This window comes from Silene latifolia, chromosome 5, assembly GCF_048544455.1.
Source record: "Silene latifolia isolate original U9 population chromosome 5, ASM4854445v1, whole genome shotgun sequence".
In the NCBI taxonomy this organism is placed as follows: domain Eukaryota; kingdom Viridiplantae; phylum Streptophyta; class Magnoliopsida; order Caryophyllales; family Caryophyllaceae; genus Silene; species Silene latifolia.
In genome coordinates, this window is record NC_133530.1 from 74245255 (window position 1) to 74267170 (window position 21916).

At 40.8% G+C, this 21916-nt stretch overlaps 1 protein-coding gene across 1 annotated transcript; it reads right to left on the reverse strand.

The window, feature by feature from the left end:
• Positions 1–4136: 4136 nt before the first annotated feature.
• Positions 4137–6938, reverse strand: LOC141655533 (cucumisin-like). Its single transcript, XM_074462609.1, has 7 exons — positions 6812–6938; positions 6479–6722; positions 5702–6316; positions 5388–5609; positions 5138–5249; positions 4819–5032; positions 4137–4735 (listed from the first exon to the last, which is right to left on the reverse strand). Exons 1-7 carry the CDS (start codon positions 6936–6938, stop codon positions 4215–4217), a joined length of 2055 nt encoding a protein of 684 aa, XP_074318710.1. The 3' UTR covers positions 4137–4214.
• Positions 6939–21916: the final 14978 nt, after the last annotated feature.

Below are 21916 nucleotides of genomic sequence, written 5' to 3' on the forward strand. Positions count from 1 at the left end.
TTGGTCCATGTGCCAAATTGATATAAATAATGCCTTTCTTCAAGGAACTTTGACTGAGTCCGTATACATGGTTCAATCTCCGGGATTCGCAAATACTGATGTTCCGAATCACGTTTGTAAATTAGGTAAAGCTATCTACGGTTTAAAACAAGCACCGTGCTTGGCACACCGAATTGAAGAATTATTTCCTCTCTTATGATATTCGAAATTCTATTAGACACCTCGTTATTTATTTTTGATCGCACTGACACTCGCTTGTTTGCTCTTGTTTATGTTGACGATATCATTATTACAGGTCCGAATTCTACTGAAGTTGCTCGTTTTATACAAGCTATTTCAACCCGATTCTCGCTGAAAGATTTAAGACCATTATCGTTTTTTCTCGGCATGGAAGTGACTCCCACTTCAACTGGTATTCATATCAACCAATCCAAGTATGTTTCGTATATTCTGGCTCGTTTTGACATGCTTGATTGCAGTCCGTCCAACACTCCCACGCTTTCTCATCCTCCACTTATTCGTCAAGATGATCTCCCTACTGTTAATGCTACGAATTATAGAGATGCTGTCGGTAGTCTACAATACTTATCTTTGACTTTACCCGATATTGCCTTTCTGGTAAACAAGTTGGCTCAATTTCTTACTCATCCGACTGCTACTCATTGGTGTGTGTTAAAGCGTCTTCTTCGTTTCTTAAAGGGTACAATTCATCAGGGTATTCATTTTCCCAAAAATAACGCCTTAACTTTCATGCCTACTGTGATGCGGACTTGGCCGGAGATCATAATGATTATTTGTCTACTACTGGCTTTGTTGGTCAGCCTCCTATTTCATGGTCGTCGAAAAAGCAACGTGGTCTTATCCCGCTCCTCTACCGAGGCTGAATTTCGTGCTATTGCCGACACCACCTCTGAGGTGCTATGGTTAAAATCGCTCTTCTCTGAACTGCATATTCCGTTACCAAAAGCATATGTTATATTTTGTGACAACCTTAGTGCTACAAATTACTCGATTAATCCCATTTTTCATTCCCGTATGAAGCACCTTGCATTAGCCTTTCACTTGTGGGTGAGCAAGTTCAGCTGGGAACGATCCGCATTCAACATATTAATGGTGATGATCAAATTGCAGACACATTAACTAAACCATTACCAAGACCTCGGTTCAGTTTGCTTGCATCCAAGATCGGTCTTACACTCCGTCCATCCGTCTTGCGGGAGTGTGTTAAGAATATCAATATTACTAAGTCAAATGTGAAGTCAGAGTCCAGCAACAACAACTCCTCTGCCTTTCTTTCCTCCTAGTTTTACGAGTTTGTTAATAGTCAAATATACTCCTTATTTCTAGTTATTTGTTACACGTTTTTAGCTCTTAGTTAGCTAGTCTTTAGGTGCTTCTAACTCCTTATTGTTATATATATATATGTACATATATATATATATATATATATATATATATATATATATATATATATATATATATATATATATATATATATATATATAGATAAGATCATTTGAGTCCTCCTCTTACACTTGAGTCCATGAGTCTCCATTAGAGCCTTTGGATGAGAAAGATGGAGGGTTGAGATTGGAAGCAAAAAAGTGGGGATTAAAGCTAATTAAACCACTCTCTCACTACCCACACTAATTAATCTTAATTAACCACTAATTTTATATATATACTTTTTCCCACCCACCTACTCATCTCTCATCCTCACAATTTCTCTCTTCCACTCTCTCTCTCAAAACCTCTCAATCTCAAAACCCCTAAAATTAAAAACCCAACAAAATAAAAAAATCTCCCCTCCCTTCCCCAACCACACCGGCCACCGCCGACCTCCACACCACCACCCACCAGCCGCACGGCCAACTCCCCTCACCACCCTCACCGACACCATACCCCCTCACCCTCACTTACTCACCACCCACCACCTTCCCTCTCCTGTCCAACCCCACCACGCACCACGCTCGCCACCTCCCGTCACCACCCACAACAGCCGTGGCCCCACCACTCCAGATCCGACCACCACCACCAACCACGCACTCACGGCCTCACCTCCCTTCCCCTCTCCACCTGACGGCAGCCCATCACCACAACCACCACCGCACTTCCACCACCTCCTCTACTCACTGCCGCACTTCCACCACCTAGATCTGTTTTTCTTTTATCAATTTTTTTTTTTTTTTTTTTTTTGTAAGTTGAACGAAAGAAACAGGGAGTCCTCTTCTCCCTCATTTCGTCCGTTTTTTTTTTTTTTTTTTTTAGGTTGAACGAAGGAAATAGGGGGTCCTTTTTTTTTTTTTTTTATGTCTTGTGTTTTGTTTTCTTGTTTTGTTTTCAGATCTAAAAAAAGTTTATGTTTTGTCATTGAGTGGGTCGTTTTTTTTTTTTTTTCTGATTTTTTTCTGATTTTTTTTTTCTTTTGTTTTTACATGTTTTGTTTTTTTATTACGAAGTAGATAGTTTAAATTTTGAGATCTCACATAATATCTAGTTTTAAAAATTATAGATCTCAAAGTTTTGTTGATGTTGTGAATTATTATTATAAATTATATTTTGATTTTAATATTAAATCTACTAAATATGAAATATTTTCTTTATATTTTTTTTCTTAGTTCTTATTTTTATTTTGTGAGTTATTTTTATTTTAGTTTTAGATCTACTAAATAGATCTAAGATTATTTGTTGATTTTAATCTTAGATATATTTAAAATATAGTCTTATTTTTAAGGTATTACACTTTTTCCATTAAAATTACACTTTTTTTAATTAAAATAACACTTTCTTTTGCTAGAATAACACTTTTTTCGGCTAGAATAACACTTTTTTCTGCTAGAATAACACTTTTTTCGACTAAAAATACACTTTTTCTGCTAAAATTACATTTTTTGTTGTTGTTAGAATTACACATTTTTCTGTTAAAATCACACTTTTCTCCATTAAAATTACACTTTTTTCTGTTAAAATTATACATTTTTTTGCTAGAATAACACTTTTTTCGGCTAAAATTACACTTTTTGTTGTTAGAATTACACTTTTTTCTGTTAAAATTATACTTTTTTTTTTTTGCTAAAATAACACTTTGTTTCTCGTAAAATTACACTTTTTTGTTGTTAGAATTACACTTTTTTCTGTTAAAATTACACTTTTTTTTGCTAGAATAACACTTTTTTCGGCTAAAATTACACTTTTTGTTGTTAGAATTACACTTTTTGTTGTTAGAATTACAGTTTTTTCGGTTAGAATTACACTTACCTTTATTGGACTAATGTTACACTCTCCATGGACTTGGTCATATTCTCATATTCTCATTGGACTAATGTTACACTCTCAATGGACTAAAATTATATTCTCAGTGGACTGAAATTATACTTTTCTGGACTAAAATTACACTTTTCTGGACTAAAATCACATTCTCCTTGACTAAAAATAACAATCTCATTGGACTGAAATTACACTTACCTGGACTAAAATAACACTTTTTGTTATTAAAATAACACTCGTAAAATACTAAATTAAAATAACTTGTGATAAAATGACAAAAATTCAAAATATTATTCGTTAAAATCACTCGGAAAAGATTGAAGTTAAACTTGTAAAACGCTAAATTCTCGAAAATATTTCTTAAAATTACACTTTTTGCTGTTAGAATTACACTCGTTAAATCCTAAAATGTCGAAAACTTGTCTCGAAAAAAAAAACGAAAAAAACGAAACAGTCGAAAACTTGTCTCGAAAAAAAAGAAAAAAACGAAAAAACCGAAACATGAAAAATGTTATCAAAATTTTCATAAACTTTGAAGTATAAGACAAAATATGGTGTTAATTGTGTATGATAATGAATTAGTGAATGTATTATTAAAACTAGAGAGAGAAGTGAATTAATTAGTGTTAAGTGTGTTTTTTGCTTTCAATCTCAACCTTCCACCATGCATGATCCAAGGGTTGTGGGAGGGACTTATGGACTCAAAAAAAAAAAGGGACTTAGAAGAACTTTGCTCTATATATATATATATATATATATATATATATATATATATATGTACATCTTGTAATCTCTGATTATCGATACAATTATACACAATCGTTTCATCCTTCACAGAACAAACCAATTATTATTCCATGAGATATGAATCACATAATAAATTAAATTACACACTTTTTCTTGAATAACAAATTAAATGCATCATTTATCACACCCATATATATGTTCTATGACAAATTATATACAACAATTGGACTTCTAACTTGATGTTCACCATCATTCCAAACTAAAGAAGCAGATATCAGACCTCTCAAACCGATTCTCCCGGTTACTTTAACACTGAAGGACAATTTTTCACCTATAGACTTAAATACCAGAACACTTGGTTGCACTGTGACAGCCAATGCCTGCCCTTCTGGAGTAGTCACTGAAGCACTATAGGTCGAGTTTGAAGATCCGACATTAGTGACTGTCCTATAAAACACGGCATTAAAGGCGCCTGCACTTGTAGGGACTGCCATCGAAGGGTAGTTGAGATCCCAATTAGTAGTGTTACTACAATTATTCCTTGTTCCTGATATTAATTCTATTTGAGTTGCAGTCAACCCTTCACTGCACAAAAAGTTGATATAATCGGCTTCTTCAGCATCGTAGACTAGGCCAGGATTTACGGCTTTCAATGGGTTTATATGGCCGGACCCATATGCAAATTCAGCTTCTTCATTGGATGCGCTACTCATCGGAGAGGCTGGTAAATTTGCATACACATAAGGTACATATTAATTAATAGACGCCAATAGGACATTACGGATGTTTGTCTGTAAGACGTACCAGTAGTCATGAGAGCAGATTTGATAGCAGCAGGAGACCATGTAGGGTGAAATGATTTGATATATGCAGCAACTCCGGAAACGTGAGGGCAAGACATGGAAGTTCCAGAAATGATGTTATACTTCACAGACCTTGGGTCATTCTCTGCTCCGGACACTACGGCAATAGGTGAGTATGCCGCCAAGATGGTTAGCCCAGGTGCAGTCAAATCCGGCTAAATTGTTATCCAATGCATATAATAATGTCATTTACATGAGGCTTATATTTCTCAACTCTGAGATTGATTATATTAATAGAATTTATGGTAGATGGTTCGTACCTTGAGAATTCCTGGTGAGATTGGATTTGGGCCCCTGGAAGAAAATGAGGCCACTGTTGGGGAGGATGCGTCTTTTATTGCAACACTAGTTAGTATTGTTCCATATGGCGTACTACATATACAAATGAGAATGTAGTTAATTAATTTCAATACAAGTACCGGAAATAATGTTACTGATTAATAGATTGATTATGAAAATAAAAGTCGGATTGCCACATGTGACATATGCCTCCATTCGGTAATATAGTACCTTGTTAAGTTTCTAGCGTAAGAGAGAACACGAGCGCCATCTTCTGGCTTAAGGTAAGATGCTGGTAGAGGAAACGACTTTGGAGAATCGTGTGAATCTAAAAACTGCATGATGATCCCAGCGGCGCCAGCAATGAAGGGTTCTTCCCCGGTGATCCGAATGTCACATAAAACAATCTTGCCTTCCACCAATGTCTTATCCAATGTGTCTTCACCACAAAATCTATATATAATTGAGTACATAAACATCAAATGTCAACGGATAAGCAAAATGACAGACAAAGTTACAAAGCATAGTAAATATAGTTTTGTTACCTTGAGGGTGAATCACTATTGTCGGATAAAGGATTAGGTGCATCGCCTCCATAAATTAAAGGAAAAGTCTTGTTTTTGGGATCAAAAGTGTTTAATGAAATACCCTGGACGACCATACCATTGCCAAGCTTAACCTCAGTGATAAATTTGCGATCAATGGAACTAGCTGCCACAGTTAAAAACCAAGGAGCGAAATTAAAGACTTTTCCAAGGACGGGCCCATCATTTCCAGCTGAGGCAGACGTCAAGATGCCTTTCTGCATCGCGTGAAAAGATCCGATTGCCATTGTATCCACCAAGTATGGATCCCACCCACCTCCAACTGAAACGGATATAATGTCAACTCCATCTGACATAGCCGTGTCAAATGCAGCCAGAAGATCGGCGTCATCACAATTGTCTGACCAACAGACCTTGTATACTGCAATTCTAGCTGATGGAACGCCACCACGAGCCGTTCCTAAGCCAAGCCCTAAGAAGCTTGTCCAGGCCACTGCTTTACCTGCTACTGTTGAGGCTGTGTGTGTACCATGCCCACTTGAGTCTCTTGGGGATGCTATGTCAATGTTGCTGATGTTGTTGTCTGCTCTGAAGTATTGCGCCCCTATTATTTTGCTGCATCGATCATTACAGTATTGATTAATTATGACTTGTGAGATATCAGAGGCTCCCAGGATTTGAACCCGTGATCCTTTTGTCACGCTAGCTCTGATACCATGTTGAAATATTTCTGCTTAACACAACCTTATACATATTATACAGAGTGAGGATTCTTACTTGTTACAGGTAAAGTTAAGTGAAGTATCACAACGACCCTTCCATTTGGCTGGCGGTGGACCAAATCCTTCATCACTAAAGCTCTCAGATTCCGGCCAGATTCCGGAGTCTATGACCCCCACAATAACATCACTTTCAAGACTACTTCTCTCGACATCCAAAGGGAAACCCATGAAATTCCATGACCTTGTTGTATGAAGCTTCCTCTTTCGACTAGGAAACACGGACACCACTCCAACCATTTCTAGGAATAAAAATAACAGTCTTATAAGAATATCAAAGGAAAGTGAAAAGATTATTAATTAATAGACGTAATGGGTTGAGGCAGCTTACTTGAGAATATCTCTGCTTCCTCATCAGTTATATGTACAACAAATCCTTTGAAGTTCTTGAAAGAATACACAAGATAGTCCGCAGCCTTCTTGAGGTCTAGAAGATTGCTGAAACAAAAAATTGCCATCCGTACTTGTTAATATATACTCCCTCTGTCCCGGTCATTTGTTTACTTTTCCATATTAGAGCTATTTTAAGAATGAACTTGATGGATAATTTGATTATTCTCACTTAATTTGTTCCACTTGTCAATTGGTAATTGACCCTTTCCTCTTTCCTTGGTCTTTGTGCCAAAACCAAAGGACAATAATTGACTGGGATAGAGGAGTAATATATTGATGCAAATGTCAGCTAGCTTTGTTAGTGTCTCGGTGAAGTTATGAACAGTAATACTCATGGTCTGGATTCAAATCCCGTCAATATCAAAATCACCCTTGTACCCCTTTAAAAAAAAGATTAATATCGAGGATTTGAATGATACTTGTCGACAAAAGCCACTAGATGACAAAATAGTAGTTTGTTATGTAAGCTGTAAAGTAGTTAAGGTTAGTTATAACCTGAAATAAGAGGTCAGTTAATGCCTCTATGAAATAGGAAGTTTCTAAACATAATTAAACACAAGTCTATGAGATAACACAAAAACATGCAAGTTGTAATTGACTCCCTTAACTTTATTTAAAAATCTTTTGGGTCTCTTAATTAATGGCTTAAAGAGCTTTTATAAGAGTTTGTATTAACAGTACACGCTGGTTATTACAACAATAACATACAAATATTAAGCCTTACAACTTTTTTATTTCATTAACAAAGTGTTTTATCTTTTATTTTATTTGAAAGAGATATTTTAATCATATTTAAACAAATAATTAGACATAGGATGCAATATTATAACTAAGTTAATTAGCTCGTTACAACACACGGTGTCAAACTAGTTATGCACTAATAGCAATCAAGCCCAATAAATTTAACCAAAAGTGATATCAACCCCGTTTTTTATGTTTCATTAAAATAGTATCGAAAATTCAATTTATATTGATATTATACAACTTATAACAAACTCAAGTAAACAAATTTTTTTTCTCTCTCTTGTGTAAAGAGCTTTTCTCCCAAAAAGGGGAGCTTCTTCACGTCTTTCAATCCCTAGCCTGAAAAACTTAGGCGTCTTTTAATTTTCTCCATTTGATCTTGAAAAATCAAACTTTACTAGCTTATGATTAGTAGTAAGCTCAATTAATTGGCTGTTTTTGGGAATATTCTCTAGAACACCCCTTTTCTGGAAAATCTTTGCTTTTTATCTTTTTTGATCTTTACACTACCCAATTAATTGCTTGATCTTATTCCCTTAAGACACAGTTTTTCATCCTTGTGATTGGGGGTTGAAGGCCCCTAGCTCTTCCGTTTAAGAAAGCTGCTAAAATCATTACTTCTGCATTTTTTCAATTGGGGATGGAAACCCTAATTTTTTTAGGATAAGCTGAAGGGTCGGGGCTTAGTGCGTCTTAATTTTTTCAGCAGCTATCAATCATTACATTAAGTTATCTGTTTATTGGGTATCTTTAAGTTTTTGGTGGCTCAAGGTGTGTTTAATGTATTGATTGGTGGTTTGGAAGCATTGATTAGCCAGACGCTGCTTCTTCCGTCTTGTAACGTGTGCAACCTCCTTCAGTTTTCCCCTATTTAAGCCACTCCTGATGGCTGTTGGTTCACCATCTCAATCGTCTCACTTCATTAATCTGTTACTTTCAAATAACAAGTCAAGATATAAAAATCATTCAAAAAAACCATCTTTTTCGTCATCAAATTCTTCGTGTCTAAGTCAGAATATGGAGGGTGAGTTAGTTACGGGTAACAATGGGAGTGCTCAGGGGTTGAATGGAAATGGTGGTAATCATCACTTGCCTGAGGATGTTCACCCCTCTGAGTTTCATCCCACCAATCCTCTTCATGCTAACTTATGGAGGTACCCACGTTCAGGGGGGGTCATCAACATTGACCCGGCGGAGTTAGGTAAGTCCAGGGAGTTTTGGGGAAGCTGTGTGTTGGGTTTTCTGGTCGATTATCGACTGTTTGAAGCTGAATTGCTGAATGATGTCATAAGACGCAAGTGGACTACTACTGGGACGGTTACGGCCTTTCGTATGGGGGAGGTCTACGTGTTCCACTGTGCTAAGGTGGAGGATATGGAGGCTCTTTTGAAAAGGACTACTGCTACCATTGATGGGGCAGTGATGGTCTTTACGAAGTGGTTCCCTGATACAATTCCACGCACGATCAGATTTCCATATGCTGAGATTGGGGTTCGGGTCTGTGGGCTGCCCTTTGAGTATCTAACGATGGAGGTGGCCCAGATTGCAGGTAAGCTTCTTAGTCATCAGTACCAGATTGAACCTTTCCATCTGGTACCTGATGAGGATTACCTAAAGTTGAAAGTGTACTTAAGATTGAATGAACCGCTTATGCCAGGATTCTTCTTAGCCATGGAGGGGGGATACTTGTTATGGGTCCAATTTAAATATGAGGAGGTTTTTAAGTATTGCATTAGGTGTGGTAAAATTGGGCATAAAGGTTCACAGTGTAGAGAGTCCTTAATGACTGTGGTATCAAGTGTGAATGGTATGTTGGATAGATCAATAGCAAAAGGATTTCCTGTGTATCAAGCAAATAGTAACCATACTATGTTCAACCTAGACCTCAGAGCAACACCTTCCACGACTAAGTTTCTGTCATCCAGGGTTAAACTGGGTACTGGGAGGGGTTTGCCTAGGAGAAGAAGAAGATGGGAGTCCCCTGAGAGGGCAGTTGAGTTTGATTTAGGACTTACTCCAGGGGGTAGGGTGGTGCCTGGGATGATGTTTGCTGTAACTGCCCAACCCTTTGCTGGGCCGGTGGTCTTTCAGGCTGGTAATGGAGGGGGGGATCAAGGGATTGATGTGAGTGGACATGGTGTTGATGCTGGTGGGGTTGGAGGTGATAGGGGTAGTGGGGGTCTGGCATGTAGACCTCCCAATGCTACTGTTAATAATGGGATTGGTACTAGTAGGGATGTTGTGATGATGGAGATGCAGGGAGGGGGAAGTGAGGCACGGGGAGGAGTAAATGTGGAACTGTCACAGGATGTTGAGATGATTCCTGTGAATCATGTTTCCTCTGGTGGGGGTGTTCCTGGAGCAGGGGGGTGGCTGGATGAAGACAACCTGAATAATGAGGAGTTTCACTCTGCAGGGGAGGAGTTGGAAGGGGCTGCTGAACCTAATCTGCTGCAACAAGGGGTGCTGGTGCAATTACAGGCTGAGGACCCCTATGTTGTTTATTCAAGGCAAGATTGTTTGAGTGGCTTGGTGGATAGGGACCAGAGAAGGCAGGATACTATCTTGAACCGAATTGAGGGGGATTTGGACTGGGCAAGGATGGAAGATGAACAGAGAGGGTATAATCAGACTTTTCATTTGCCTACAGGGGGGCTGCCTAGTTGGTACCATCATCCAAATGGCCATACAAGTAGGGAGGTGGGTCAAAGTTCTAGAGCTGTCAAAGTAACCACAACTGAAGAGGAGATGATGGGTATGCTTGGTGGGTCTGAGGATGCTGATATGTCTCCTGCAAAGGCTGAAGAAGGAGCAAAGAGTGATGCTGATGATATGGTTGAAGCTGATGATGAGGCGTCATCAGGCTCTGAGAGGCCTGTGAATCATGCTCTCACTTATAGTGGATTTAACTCCACTCAAGCTTCAGAGTCCAATCAAGACTCAGAAAATGATAGTGATAGGGAGATTATTGTTATCTCCTCTGATGACACGACTGGTGTATCATTGGCTGAGTCTGAGAAGATGCAGCTGTCTGTGGGTGAGGGTGCTGAGGCTGGACAGCAGGACTCAAATGGGACTGCTTTTGTTTCTGACGCTCCTATGCTGACCAATGCACCTCCTGTTTTCAGTTCAGCGGCTATCATCAAGAAGGGGAAGGAACTGGATGAGGGATCCTCTAATCTGGTTCCTTTGGAGGTCTTAATGCAGAATGTCCACTCTAGGGAGGAGGAGCAGATTCAAGTGGCCCATGGTAGAGGTAAAAAGCTGAGAATGTTTGATATTCCGACTGTTGGGAATAAAGCTAAGTTATTTGCTGAGATACCTGTGGGGAGCAGCTCTGATGGATGCTTGGGCTTGGTTGATGCGTATCATTTATCTGACTTACGTGAGGATTATAAGGAAGAGATAGTGGCTGCAAGAAAGAGGAAGTGTTGTTCTGATGCAGGGGACTATATCCTTCCAGAGGAGGCCAAGTTATCTTTGGGAAATGCAATAGCTTATCTTTATAGGCTAGCTAAGAAGAGCAGGGTGTGCAAAGGAGTACCAGGGGCTGAACAAGGCAGGGACAGGCCAGGGGCAGAAGCGTTAAGGCAGTCCTGGGGTTTCAGGGTCAATGTTGAAGATGTGGTAATGGTGGATTCGAGTGAGTCTTCAATGGCTTCTGTAAATGGTGGAGCTGGAGCTGAAGAGATGGATGGCTTTGCGGAGGTTGGGCCTTCACAACCTCCTCTATCGCCATGAGGGGCCTTGTGTGGAATTGTAGGGGTCTCAATAATACGCTCTCCCCTACAATTCCGAAAATAAGAGCGTTGTTAGGTAGTAATTTTTATGATTTTGTTTTTCTTATGGAAACTAAATGTAGTTCGAGTCATGTCTTTCCTATGTTTCGGTCCTTTGGCTTCATAGAGAATTTTGGGGTGGATGCGGTGGGAGATGGAGGGGGTTTGTGGGTAGGGTGGAGAAGGGAGTCAAAGATGAAATTAATCTCGGCTTGTAATAATTTTATTATCCTATTAGTGGAAAAATATAATGGACGATTCTGGTATATTGTGCTCTTTTATGGTGCCCCGAGTGTCCATATGAGGGCATCGGTTTTCTTGAATTTGGAACAATGGATGGATACGTGTAAACTTCCCTTTCTTATAGTTGGGGACTTTAATCAAGTTGACTACCGGTGTGATAAGCTAAGTACTAGTCAACGACCAATTGAAGGTGCGGAGGAGTTTAATCTATGGAAATTACGGAATGAGATCGTGGACATTCCTTTTAAGGGCCCGCGATTTACATGGTGTAATAATAGAAAGGGAGAAAAGAGGGTGTATGAAAGATTGGATAAAGCTATGGGGTCTAAGGATTGGCTCTCTCTTTTCCCGGATACGGGTCTCAAACATTATCCGATTCAAATATCGGATCATGCCCCGGTTGAGATTGATCTTAATCTCACTTGCATGACCGGAAAACGGCCTTTCAAGTTGGATGCCTGGGCATTGGATTTTGAGGAGTGTTTGGAAAAGGTTCGGCTTGTTTGGGGCACCATGGATGGTGGCTCCCCGGCGTACCGTCTAACGAGGAAACTAACTAGAGTGCGGAGCTGCGTTAAAAAATGGACCTTGGATAAGAAAGAGGAATGGAACGCCAAGTGGGACGACTTTGATCGACAATTAGAGCAAGGGATGAATATAGCATGTAACGGGGGAGGGGAGGAGGAGTATATGAGAGTGAACGAGGAGCTTCGGGTCTATGCGACTGCTGCAGCAAAATTTTGGAAGCAACGAGCAAAGATTAAGTGGACAGTAGAGGGGGATACCTGTACAAAGTTCTTCTTTAATTGGGTGAAGGGTAGGGCTGGACGAAATTTTATTCATGGGATAAAAGGGGAAGATGGCCAATGGATTTATGACGATGAAGTCGTCAGTGGTGCTTTCCAAAGCTCGTACATGGATTTATTTCGGGCCTCAAGCAATGGAGCCAGTCCGAGGGAGACAACGGAACTTGATCGTATCATAGGACGATTAAAGTTCCAGGTGACACAAGATGAGGCGGATAGGCTTTCCAGGCCATTCACTGCAAAAGAGGTACGTGGCGCTGTTTTTCAAATGGGAGCCTTTAAAGCTCCGGGTCCTGATGGTATACCTGCTTGTTTTTATCAAAAATGTTGGTCCTTGGTTAAGCATGATTTTACTAAGGCGACGCTCTCTATTCTCAATTCGGGGATGGTCTTGAAGGAACTTAATAGAACTTTTATAACTCTCATCCCAAAGAACGATGCTCCGGAGGGGGTCTCGGATTACAGGCCAATTAGTTTATGTAATGTGATCATGCGGGTGATTACTAAGTGTATTACCAATCGACTTGCAAAAGTTATGGGTACACTTATTAGCGAAACCCAAAATGCTTTCCTTCCGGGCAGGAGTATCAGCGATAATATCTTGTTAGCCCATGAAGCAGTTCACAGTGTTTCGCGTTATAAGAAGGGACTACAAGGGCGATGCGTGTTCAAAGCAGATATGAGTAAGGCATATGATAGAATAAGGTGGGATTTCCTTGAATCGATTCTGGTCAGAGTTGGTATTCCGTCTAAGATGGTGAGACTTATTATGAATTGTGTTACATCTGTAAGTTATGAGATTCTCTTTAACGGAACGCCGCTCCCACAATTCAAGCCTAAGTGTGGGCTAAGACAGGGGGACCCTCTGTCTCCGTATCTCTTTCTTCTTTGTATGGAGGTTCTCTCGGCTAATATTGAGCATGCACAGGAGGTAGGCAGAGTGCACGGGTTTAAATTATGCAGAGGGGTCCAACCCATCACACACCTGTTTTTTGCCGATGATGCGGTTTTCTTCTTCAAGGATAAAGGAAGGTCAGCTTCGCATCTCATGAAGGTTATCAACGAATATTGTGAGGCTTCTGGACAGAAGATTAACCCGGAGAAATCAGGCATCATCTTTAGCCCTAATATGACGCTTGCGAAAGCTCAGAACATTCTCAGAACCTTCAATATACGGAGGAATAAAGGTATTGGCAAGTATCTCGGTATCCCGGCAGAGTTTCAGGAGTCGAAGAAGGATATCTTCCAAGCTTTGGTGGAGCACATAACAAAGAGGATCTCTTCTTGGAATGGCATTTTTCTTTCACCGGCGGGACGCTTAACCCTAATTTCTTCAGTCCTATCCAATCTCTCAAATTATTTTCTATCGGTCTTTAAAATTCCGGTAAGTGTGGCGAAAAAGATCAATTCTCTTTTGGCACAATTTTGGTGGACGGGGTGTAAGTTGGGGAAAAATGTTCACTGGTGTAGTAAAAACTTTCTGAGTCTTCCGAAGAGTGCAGGAGGCTTGGGGATCCGTAACATTGAATGCTTGAATCAGGCGTTGCTGGCTAAGCATGGGTGGAGATTAGCTTCCGGGGATAAATCGCTCTTCAGCAGGGTGTTCCGGCAGAAGATTTTTGGTTCGCAGGTTTTTGACCCTGGGAAATTGCCGGGTAAAGGGACCAGTGGGTCTTGGGGTGTACGTAGTATCCTCCATGGTTTTCATAAGATCAAGGAATTCATTGGATGGAAGCCAGGGCAAAACTCGAGTTTAAATGTCTGGACTACACGATGGGTGGGAGGTGCATACCCGGAGCCTAAGGATAATTGGCTTGGTCACGAAAATGTAAACATGACCAACTTGCAGGTAAGGAATCTCTTAATACCAAGTGGGATGTGGAATGAACTCTTTGTCCGGGCGTTGTTTCGGGAGGAGTTTGCTGAGAGGATTCTGGCAACGCGGGTTAGGCCAACTCCCTTAGGTGATGAGATTTATTGGCCCTTCACTAAGGATGGAGCTTTTACGGTTAAGAGTGGATATGGTCTGATCTTTGAAGAGTATATGACTAGGAAGGGTACGATAAAAGATAAAGCTAGAATTGGCAATCGTGGGAAGAACTTCTGTCGAAAGCAGCTATGGAGCCTTCCGGTCCCTAACAATTGGAAAATTCTTCTGTGGAGAATCGTTACGAATACGCTCTCTGTGGGGAACGAATTTCGGAAGCGAAATATGGATTTGGATGTGTCTTGTGTTTTGTGTGGTACTTGCAAAAATCAGTTGGAGACTATCGAACACTTGTTTAGGGATTGCGAGGTATCCGCTAGAATCTGGGCGGGAACTGACTTAGGTATTAAAGTGGATGGGGCGAAGTCTTTAACCATGTCTGATTGGATCATTGATTGGATTCGGTACCTGGCGGGACAGGAAGGAGGGGTTAAAAGGGTCATCTTTTTCATAGCAATCCTCTGGGGTTTATGGACAATTCGTAACAAAATTAAATTTGAAGGATTGGCTACGAACCCTCACTTTTTGATTGAAAGGCTGTTTGATTTGATCAATGAAAAGGTCCGCATTCTATGTGAACAGGTAGATGGCAAGGGGTCGAAGACAGGATCGTCAAGGAATGTTGGGGTGCCATTGGAAGAGAATAGCGCGGAGTTAAGAGACGGGCACCCTTTTCACATGATTGGGTTGTCGACTCAGTGTATGGCAGTAAGGGTTAAGACAGATGCTAGTTGGGAACGATCTTATAGGGCGGCTATTGGTTGGGTGGCGTATGATGGGTCGGGGAACGAGTTTTTTCGACGGCAGGTAAGAACTAGAGCGGAATCAGCATTGCAGGCGGAAGCGAGGGTATCCGTGATGTTCTTGGGTGGGCTGTTTCGGGGGGTTATCTCCATCTGAGCATATCGTCTGATTGCCTACAAATTATCAATCAACTTGCAGGAGTAGAGAAGACTGATCATTTAGTTTCCAGATTGTTGGAGGAAATGCGTAGGCTCGCGAGTTCTTTTCATTGTTTAAGTTTTAATTTTATTCCGAGACATTTAAATAGTGTCGCACATGGCCTGGCGCGGCAGGCCATTCGTATGTAAAACCCTTTCTTTACAGTTGTCAAAAAAAAAAAAAAAAAAAAAAACAAAATTTTTTATAGTAATTTAATTTCAACTTTATTAATTACCATACAATAATTAGGTGTATATATCTAAGAAAATTTTACATCCATTTATAAAAAAAACTAAATAAAAATTCATGAAATATTCGTACATACTCTCTCCATTCAAATGAATTCCATACACTTGTTAAATAAATATGAGGTATATTTCAATCAAACATATGAAATTCATTTGAAAGGGCGGAGTATATAATAACTTGTCAATAATTGCAAATTATTAGAAACAATAATTCTTGTATGATATTGTTTTACACAACTGATATTTACCTAAATAAGTAAATAACATTACGAAGGTGTCGTTTGGTTGTCCATTAAAAGTGGGTGAATTGGAAAAAATGGAGACTGTTTGTTTACCAAAAATTCCATGAATTGCATTTTTTAAGAAGTTCCCAGTTCCACCAATAGTTTAATTACCTAGCCTCCCCCAGCCCCCAGGTAATTGAAAACTCACGCATAAATCCAACTCACGGATGCCAATCAAATATGTTTTGGCAATTCACGTGTATTAATCAATTCACATGTTTTTTTTAAAATCATGGGAAACTAATTCCCGCATGGCAACCAACACAAACCACCATTTTTTCACTATTTATAAAATTGTAAAAATTGAGGAATTTATTTTTTTGATTGGATTGTAAATTGACTTATTTTTGTGAAATATTCATTAAAAATTAAACAATGGGTTGAATTTCACTTTCGATTAAGGTTATGAAGCTTAATTGTTAAAAAAACTTGATGGGGCCAAATTTCGCCTTTAAGCAAAGCAAAGCGTCTTACTTGTAGCTTGTGACGGATAGTAGCCCTCTCATAATATGCAAGTGGGAGGGCAAGTAGGGCGCTCCATTTTCGTCCAACTTGTCCTCCCACTCGCAATTGTGTGAGAGGGTCAGTATCCGTCATAAACTTTTGACGGAGGCGTTAATGTCCACTTTCTCAAATAATATTAATTCATACATAACAATCTTTTCTCTATATCAATAATTGAAGACTTTTACCGAAGATATCTTAGTCGAGTAATTAAGACGGAGGTATTGTGAACAATAGGTCTCAAGCTCGAATTCGCGTAACCTTCTATTATTGCGCGCTTAGTTAGATAAATGAAAAAAGTAATTGAAGATTTTTGCTATAATATTCCTTCATACATAACAATCTTCTCTTTATTATTCATTCCGATGTCATTTACTTCTAGTATTTTTGACTCTGTCGTTGGTTGGCGCAGTGGTAGCATGGGGCTGCGCTTGGTAGGGAGGTCTGCGGATCGATCCCCCACAACTGCGATTGGGAGGGGTTTAAATACCGTAATCCTTGGACACGCCCCGAAATCCGGCTTAGTCGACCCAATGTGGTTCGGATTACCGGATGGTTTAGACCACACCATATAACCATGGCTTCTTCCTCCTCCACCGCCCCTTGTCGGGCTGGTGTGAATTTTAAACTACCACCTCACCTTTGTGTTGACCTTACGGGGTTAGATTTCAATAAAGTCCTAACTGCCCGGTTTCTAGACCAGCGATATCTGGATATTGACCGGATTATGTATCAGATTGGTATTCACTGGAGGTTAAACGGGTCGATTTCAATTCGACCCATGCACCCTTATTACTTGTTTTCTTTTTCATCTTTGGCTGATTACAAGTACTTCCGCAAGCGTCAGACTGTTAATATTGACGGAAGTTTGCTGGTGCTTCGTCCATGCTCTGCAACTTCGTTCCCAGATAATATGCTTTTTCATATTGTCCCTGTTTGGGTTCGTGTCCTGCATCTTCCATTTCATCTAATGCACTCCTCGGTTGCGGCTTACCTGTTGTCTCATGTGGGAGACATTTGCGAGGAGGAGGTTGTGAACTCTCTAACCCCCTCTCGCTGCTTTGTTAGAGTAAAGGTATGGGTGGACCTCTCGAAACCGTTGATCCCTGGGTGCTATTTGGAGATTGATGATAGAACTCATCAGTGGATTGGGTTTTCGTACGAGGGAGTGTTCAGATTCTGTAAAACTTGTGGAGAAGTGGGTCATAGAGTATCCTTCTGTCCGTCTGGAAAGTTTCATGGGGCTCGCCGGATTCGGGCCCGGATGGAGGAACTAAGTGCAAGTGGGTTAACAGTACTCCATGGCCCGCCTGGTTCTCGCTTTTACACGCCGGAGATTATGGGGCTACCTTCAAGAGTGAAGTACTTGACCTCTAACATTGATATCGCGGACCCTGATGAGTCTGCTCAAGTTGATTCAGGAGGAGATTCACCGGTTTTTTCGTTTTCTTCTTCACCTTCTGATAATGGAGGTGATGAGGAAGCTCCTTTTGCTGCGCCGCCACCTGCGTTTACGGTTCATGAAGATGAATCTCGAGAAGTCTTGCTTGAGACTCATCCTTTGAAACGCTCGCTCCCTGATCTTAATGGCGCTTCAACCTCTGCTGTTCCTGTTTCGCCTGGTTTTCGTATGATGGCTCCTGAGATGGATTTGGATCCTATCATGGATCTTGGACTCCCTGACCCACCTACTCCCCCACGCCATGTGGATGTGGGTATCCTTTTTCGTGACCCTCTGGCTGCTGGGCCTAGTTCTGGGTCTGGCAATTGTTCCGTTCCTATGGACTCGTCTGGTAGGAAATTGAAATTTGTTTTCAAGAGGAAGGTAAACAACGAGCTGCACCATTTGCGTTGTCCTAAGTTTAAACGATCTTTTCGTCCCAAATTTATGGACTTGTCCTTGGATTCGTCCTTGTCTGTCCTTGAGCCGCGTGCACTCCCCCCTGAGTGTCTATTTGTTTTTCTGGGTTTACCAGGTTTCAGTTACACGAAACCTAAATCGCCGGATTTATTTCATGCTGGTGTTTGTGGGCCGCATAAGCGCAAATTTATGGACTCAGATTCGGCCCTGGAGTTTAGTTCCTATAAACGTTTTAGATTTTCTGTTTGCTGTTTGTGGGACTTCCTTTTTCCGTCACTAACTGTTTTTCCGTCTCTTTTCCTGTCTTCTCACAGCGCTGAAGATAGGGTGGATCTGTTAGGTCAGGTGGTGGACCTTAAGTCACCACCAGGGTATCCATGACTATCTTTTGTTGGAATTGTAGGGGCTTTGGGGAAGCGGATGATCCTACAATTCCGTATCTACATCAGTGCGTCCTTAAATATCATCCGCTGATTTTGTTTTTGCAAGAGACTCATACTACTGTTGACATAGCATCTACGAAGACTCACCATCTTGGTTATCCTAACTTCTTTGGAGTGGACTCTGTTGGTCGTAGTGGTGGTCTTCTTTTGTACTGGGATGAATCTGTAGATATCCAAGTTATAAGTAGTTGCCCCCGTTTTATTTTTTGTAAAGTGGGCATAGTTGTAAATCAAGCTACTTTTAATGATATGTATGTAATGTTCCTGTATGGGGAACCTGTTTTCCAATATAGGTCTTTTCTATGGGATAACATTTCTAATCAAATCTCTGGTTGCTCTCCTTTTCTGGTTATTGGCGATTTCAATCAAGTGGAATTACATTCGGACAAACTTGGTGGTTCTTTAACAATAAGGGGTCAAGCTGAGTTTACAGCGTGGAAATTTCACAACAATCTTGTGGACATTCCTTTCTTTGGTCCTCGTTTTACCTGGATGAATGGCCAGCTTGCTAACCACTGTATTATGGAACGACTCGATCGTGCATATGCAACCCAAGATTGGATTGATCTTTTTCCTGCAACCTCAGTCCTTAACTTACCTATTCTTATTTCGGATCACTCGCCAATTATGTTACGTTTTCTGCCGCAACCAAAATCACGTAGAAGACCGTACCGCCTTGATAACTGGTGTCTTCAAATACCGGAAGTGATGACCCTTGTATCTAATGCTTGGAATACTCCAGTTTGTGGCTCCTCTTCTTATGTCCTATCCCGCAAGTTAGCTGCGGCGCGCTTTGCTATTCTGAATTGGATTATTCAACACCGCATCCGCTACGGTATAAACTGGTCTTCGATTGAATATGATCTTCATCAAGCATCTTCTTCTCTTTTGGACTCGGAAGACGCCCTCAGGTATCACAACCTGCGGTCTTCCCACCTTCAGCTGCTCTCCAAGCAACATAGTTACTGGATTCAACGCAACAAGACCCGTAAAGAGATTCTCGATGGCCTTCCAACCCGTTTTTTGTTTAACCGTGTTAAACAACGCTCTTCCAAGCAACGGCTGATTTCTCTTCGCACTTCTCAAGGCACATGGATCACTGACCCAATTGAAATAGAGGCGGAGATTTGTTCTTATTTCCGATCTATTATGGGTAGTCAGCAGGCGTCTCAAGCTCCTCTTGTTCAGTCCACTGAAGATTTTCTTGATGAACTGGATATACCATCGCTTTCGTCTGCTGACTGCTCTATTCTATCTGCTCCTTTCACAGAAGCCGATGTTCTCAGCGTAGTTCGTTGTATGGATGGTTCGAAATCGCCTGGCCCGGATGGTATTACTCCCCGCTTTTATCAGGTTTTTTGGCCTCAGATTGGTCATCTGGTAACTACGGCCATCTTACATTTCCTCAATTCCGGCGTAATGCTGAAGGAATGGAATCAGACTCATATTATACTCATTCCGAAGGTGGAGCACCCTGAGTTGGTCACCCAGTATCGGCCTATTAGTCTTTGTAATGTTATCTACCGAATTGCGTCCAAATGTCTGGCAAATAGACTTAAGCTGGTGATCCCGTCTATTATATCTGACTCGCAACAAGCTTTTGTCCCAGGACGCCTGATGACTGATAGCTGCCTTGTAGCTCATGAGGTGCTGCACTATATTAACAAAACCACAAAAGGCTCGAACTGTTTTGCTGTGCTTAAGCTTGACATGAACAAGGCCTTTGATCGGGTTTCGTGGAGTTTCCTCATGATGGTTATGAAGCGCATGGGTTTCCCAATTTTCTGGCGAAATATTATTTGGGAATGTGTGTCTACGATCTCTTATAGGGTGCTTATTAATGGTGAACCATCTGCATCTTTCCAATCTGTCTGCGGTCTACGTCAAGGGGATCCTTTGTCTCCCTATCTTTTTATTATGTGTATGGAAATTTTGTCCCGCCAGCTGATCAGGGCGGAAAGACTTGGCTCCTTAACCGGCATCAAAATTTCAAGATATGCACCAACGCTTTCGCACTTATTCTATGCGGATGATGCTTTCCTTTGCTGCAAGGCAACACCTTTGTCCTTTGAGACTTTACGGGATTTGTTCAAGGACTTTGAGGTGCTTTCGGGACAGATGATTAATTTTAGTAAGTCCTATATCAAGTTCAGTCCGAATACACCTGCAGACTTCCGAGAGCATCTGACTTCGATTTTGAAGATGTCTCATGTTCCCTCTTTTGGTACATATTTGGGAGTTCCTATTGATATCCCTCGCAAGAGGTCTGCGCTTTTTCTTCCTTTTATTGATGCTCTCACTTTGCGTATTTCATCTTGGTCTGCTCTCCATCTCAGCCAGCCCAGCAAATTGATTGTTATTTCAGCAATCTTGCTTGCTTCTTTGAATCATGTCTTTTCTGCGATACCTATTCCTATTGGTGTGTGTCGCAAAATTGATGCCTTGTTGACGGCTTTTTGGTGGCGTAATGACTGGAATAAGCACTCCATTCACTGGACTTCCAAAAGTATACTGCAAGCACCAAAGGAGTATGGGGGTCTTGGTTTCAAAAACACCCATCTGCTCAGCCAAGCATTGCTTCTTAAGAATTTTTGGCGAGTTCATACCCAGCCGACTGGGTTTTTGGCCAGATACATTTCCCCGAAGTATGCCCGAGATTTGCCTATTCCTCTGGCAACCTCTCGCGTTTCTCATCCTTCTTTTATATGGTCTGGTATTTGCAAGGCTGTTTCTGCGGCTAATACTGGTATTTGTTGGAAGATTGGTAATGGAAGGTTTCTTGACCTTTGGTCAAGTCGTTGGATTAATGGTAAACAGCCTTTTGGCACACCTCCAGTTCCAGTTCCAGAGCCTGCGCCATCTCTCTCTGATTTCTTGCTGGAATCCGGTGACTGGAATCCGTCTATGGTGTTCAGATACTTTTCCTCTTCTTGTGCGAAGGAGATTACTGCTATGGAACCACCAGCTCAGAATTTTGATGACTTTCTCTACTGGAAATATACAGAGGATGGCGCTTATTCGGTAAAATCCGGTTACTCCCACCTATGGTCTGAATCTTCAGCTGCTCTCTGCATACGATCTTTTGTTCATACCTTTCCTTGGAAACGAGTGTGGCGAAAAGGATTTCCACCAAAGATCTCATTCATGTTATGGCGTTTGGCTCATAATATTATGCCAACAAATGATAATTTACTATCCAAAC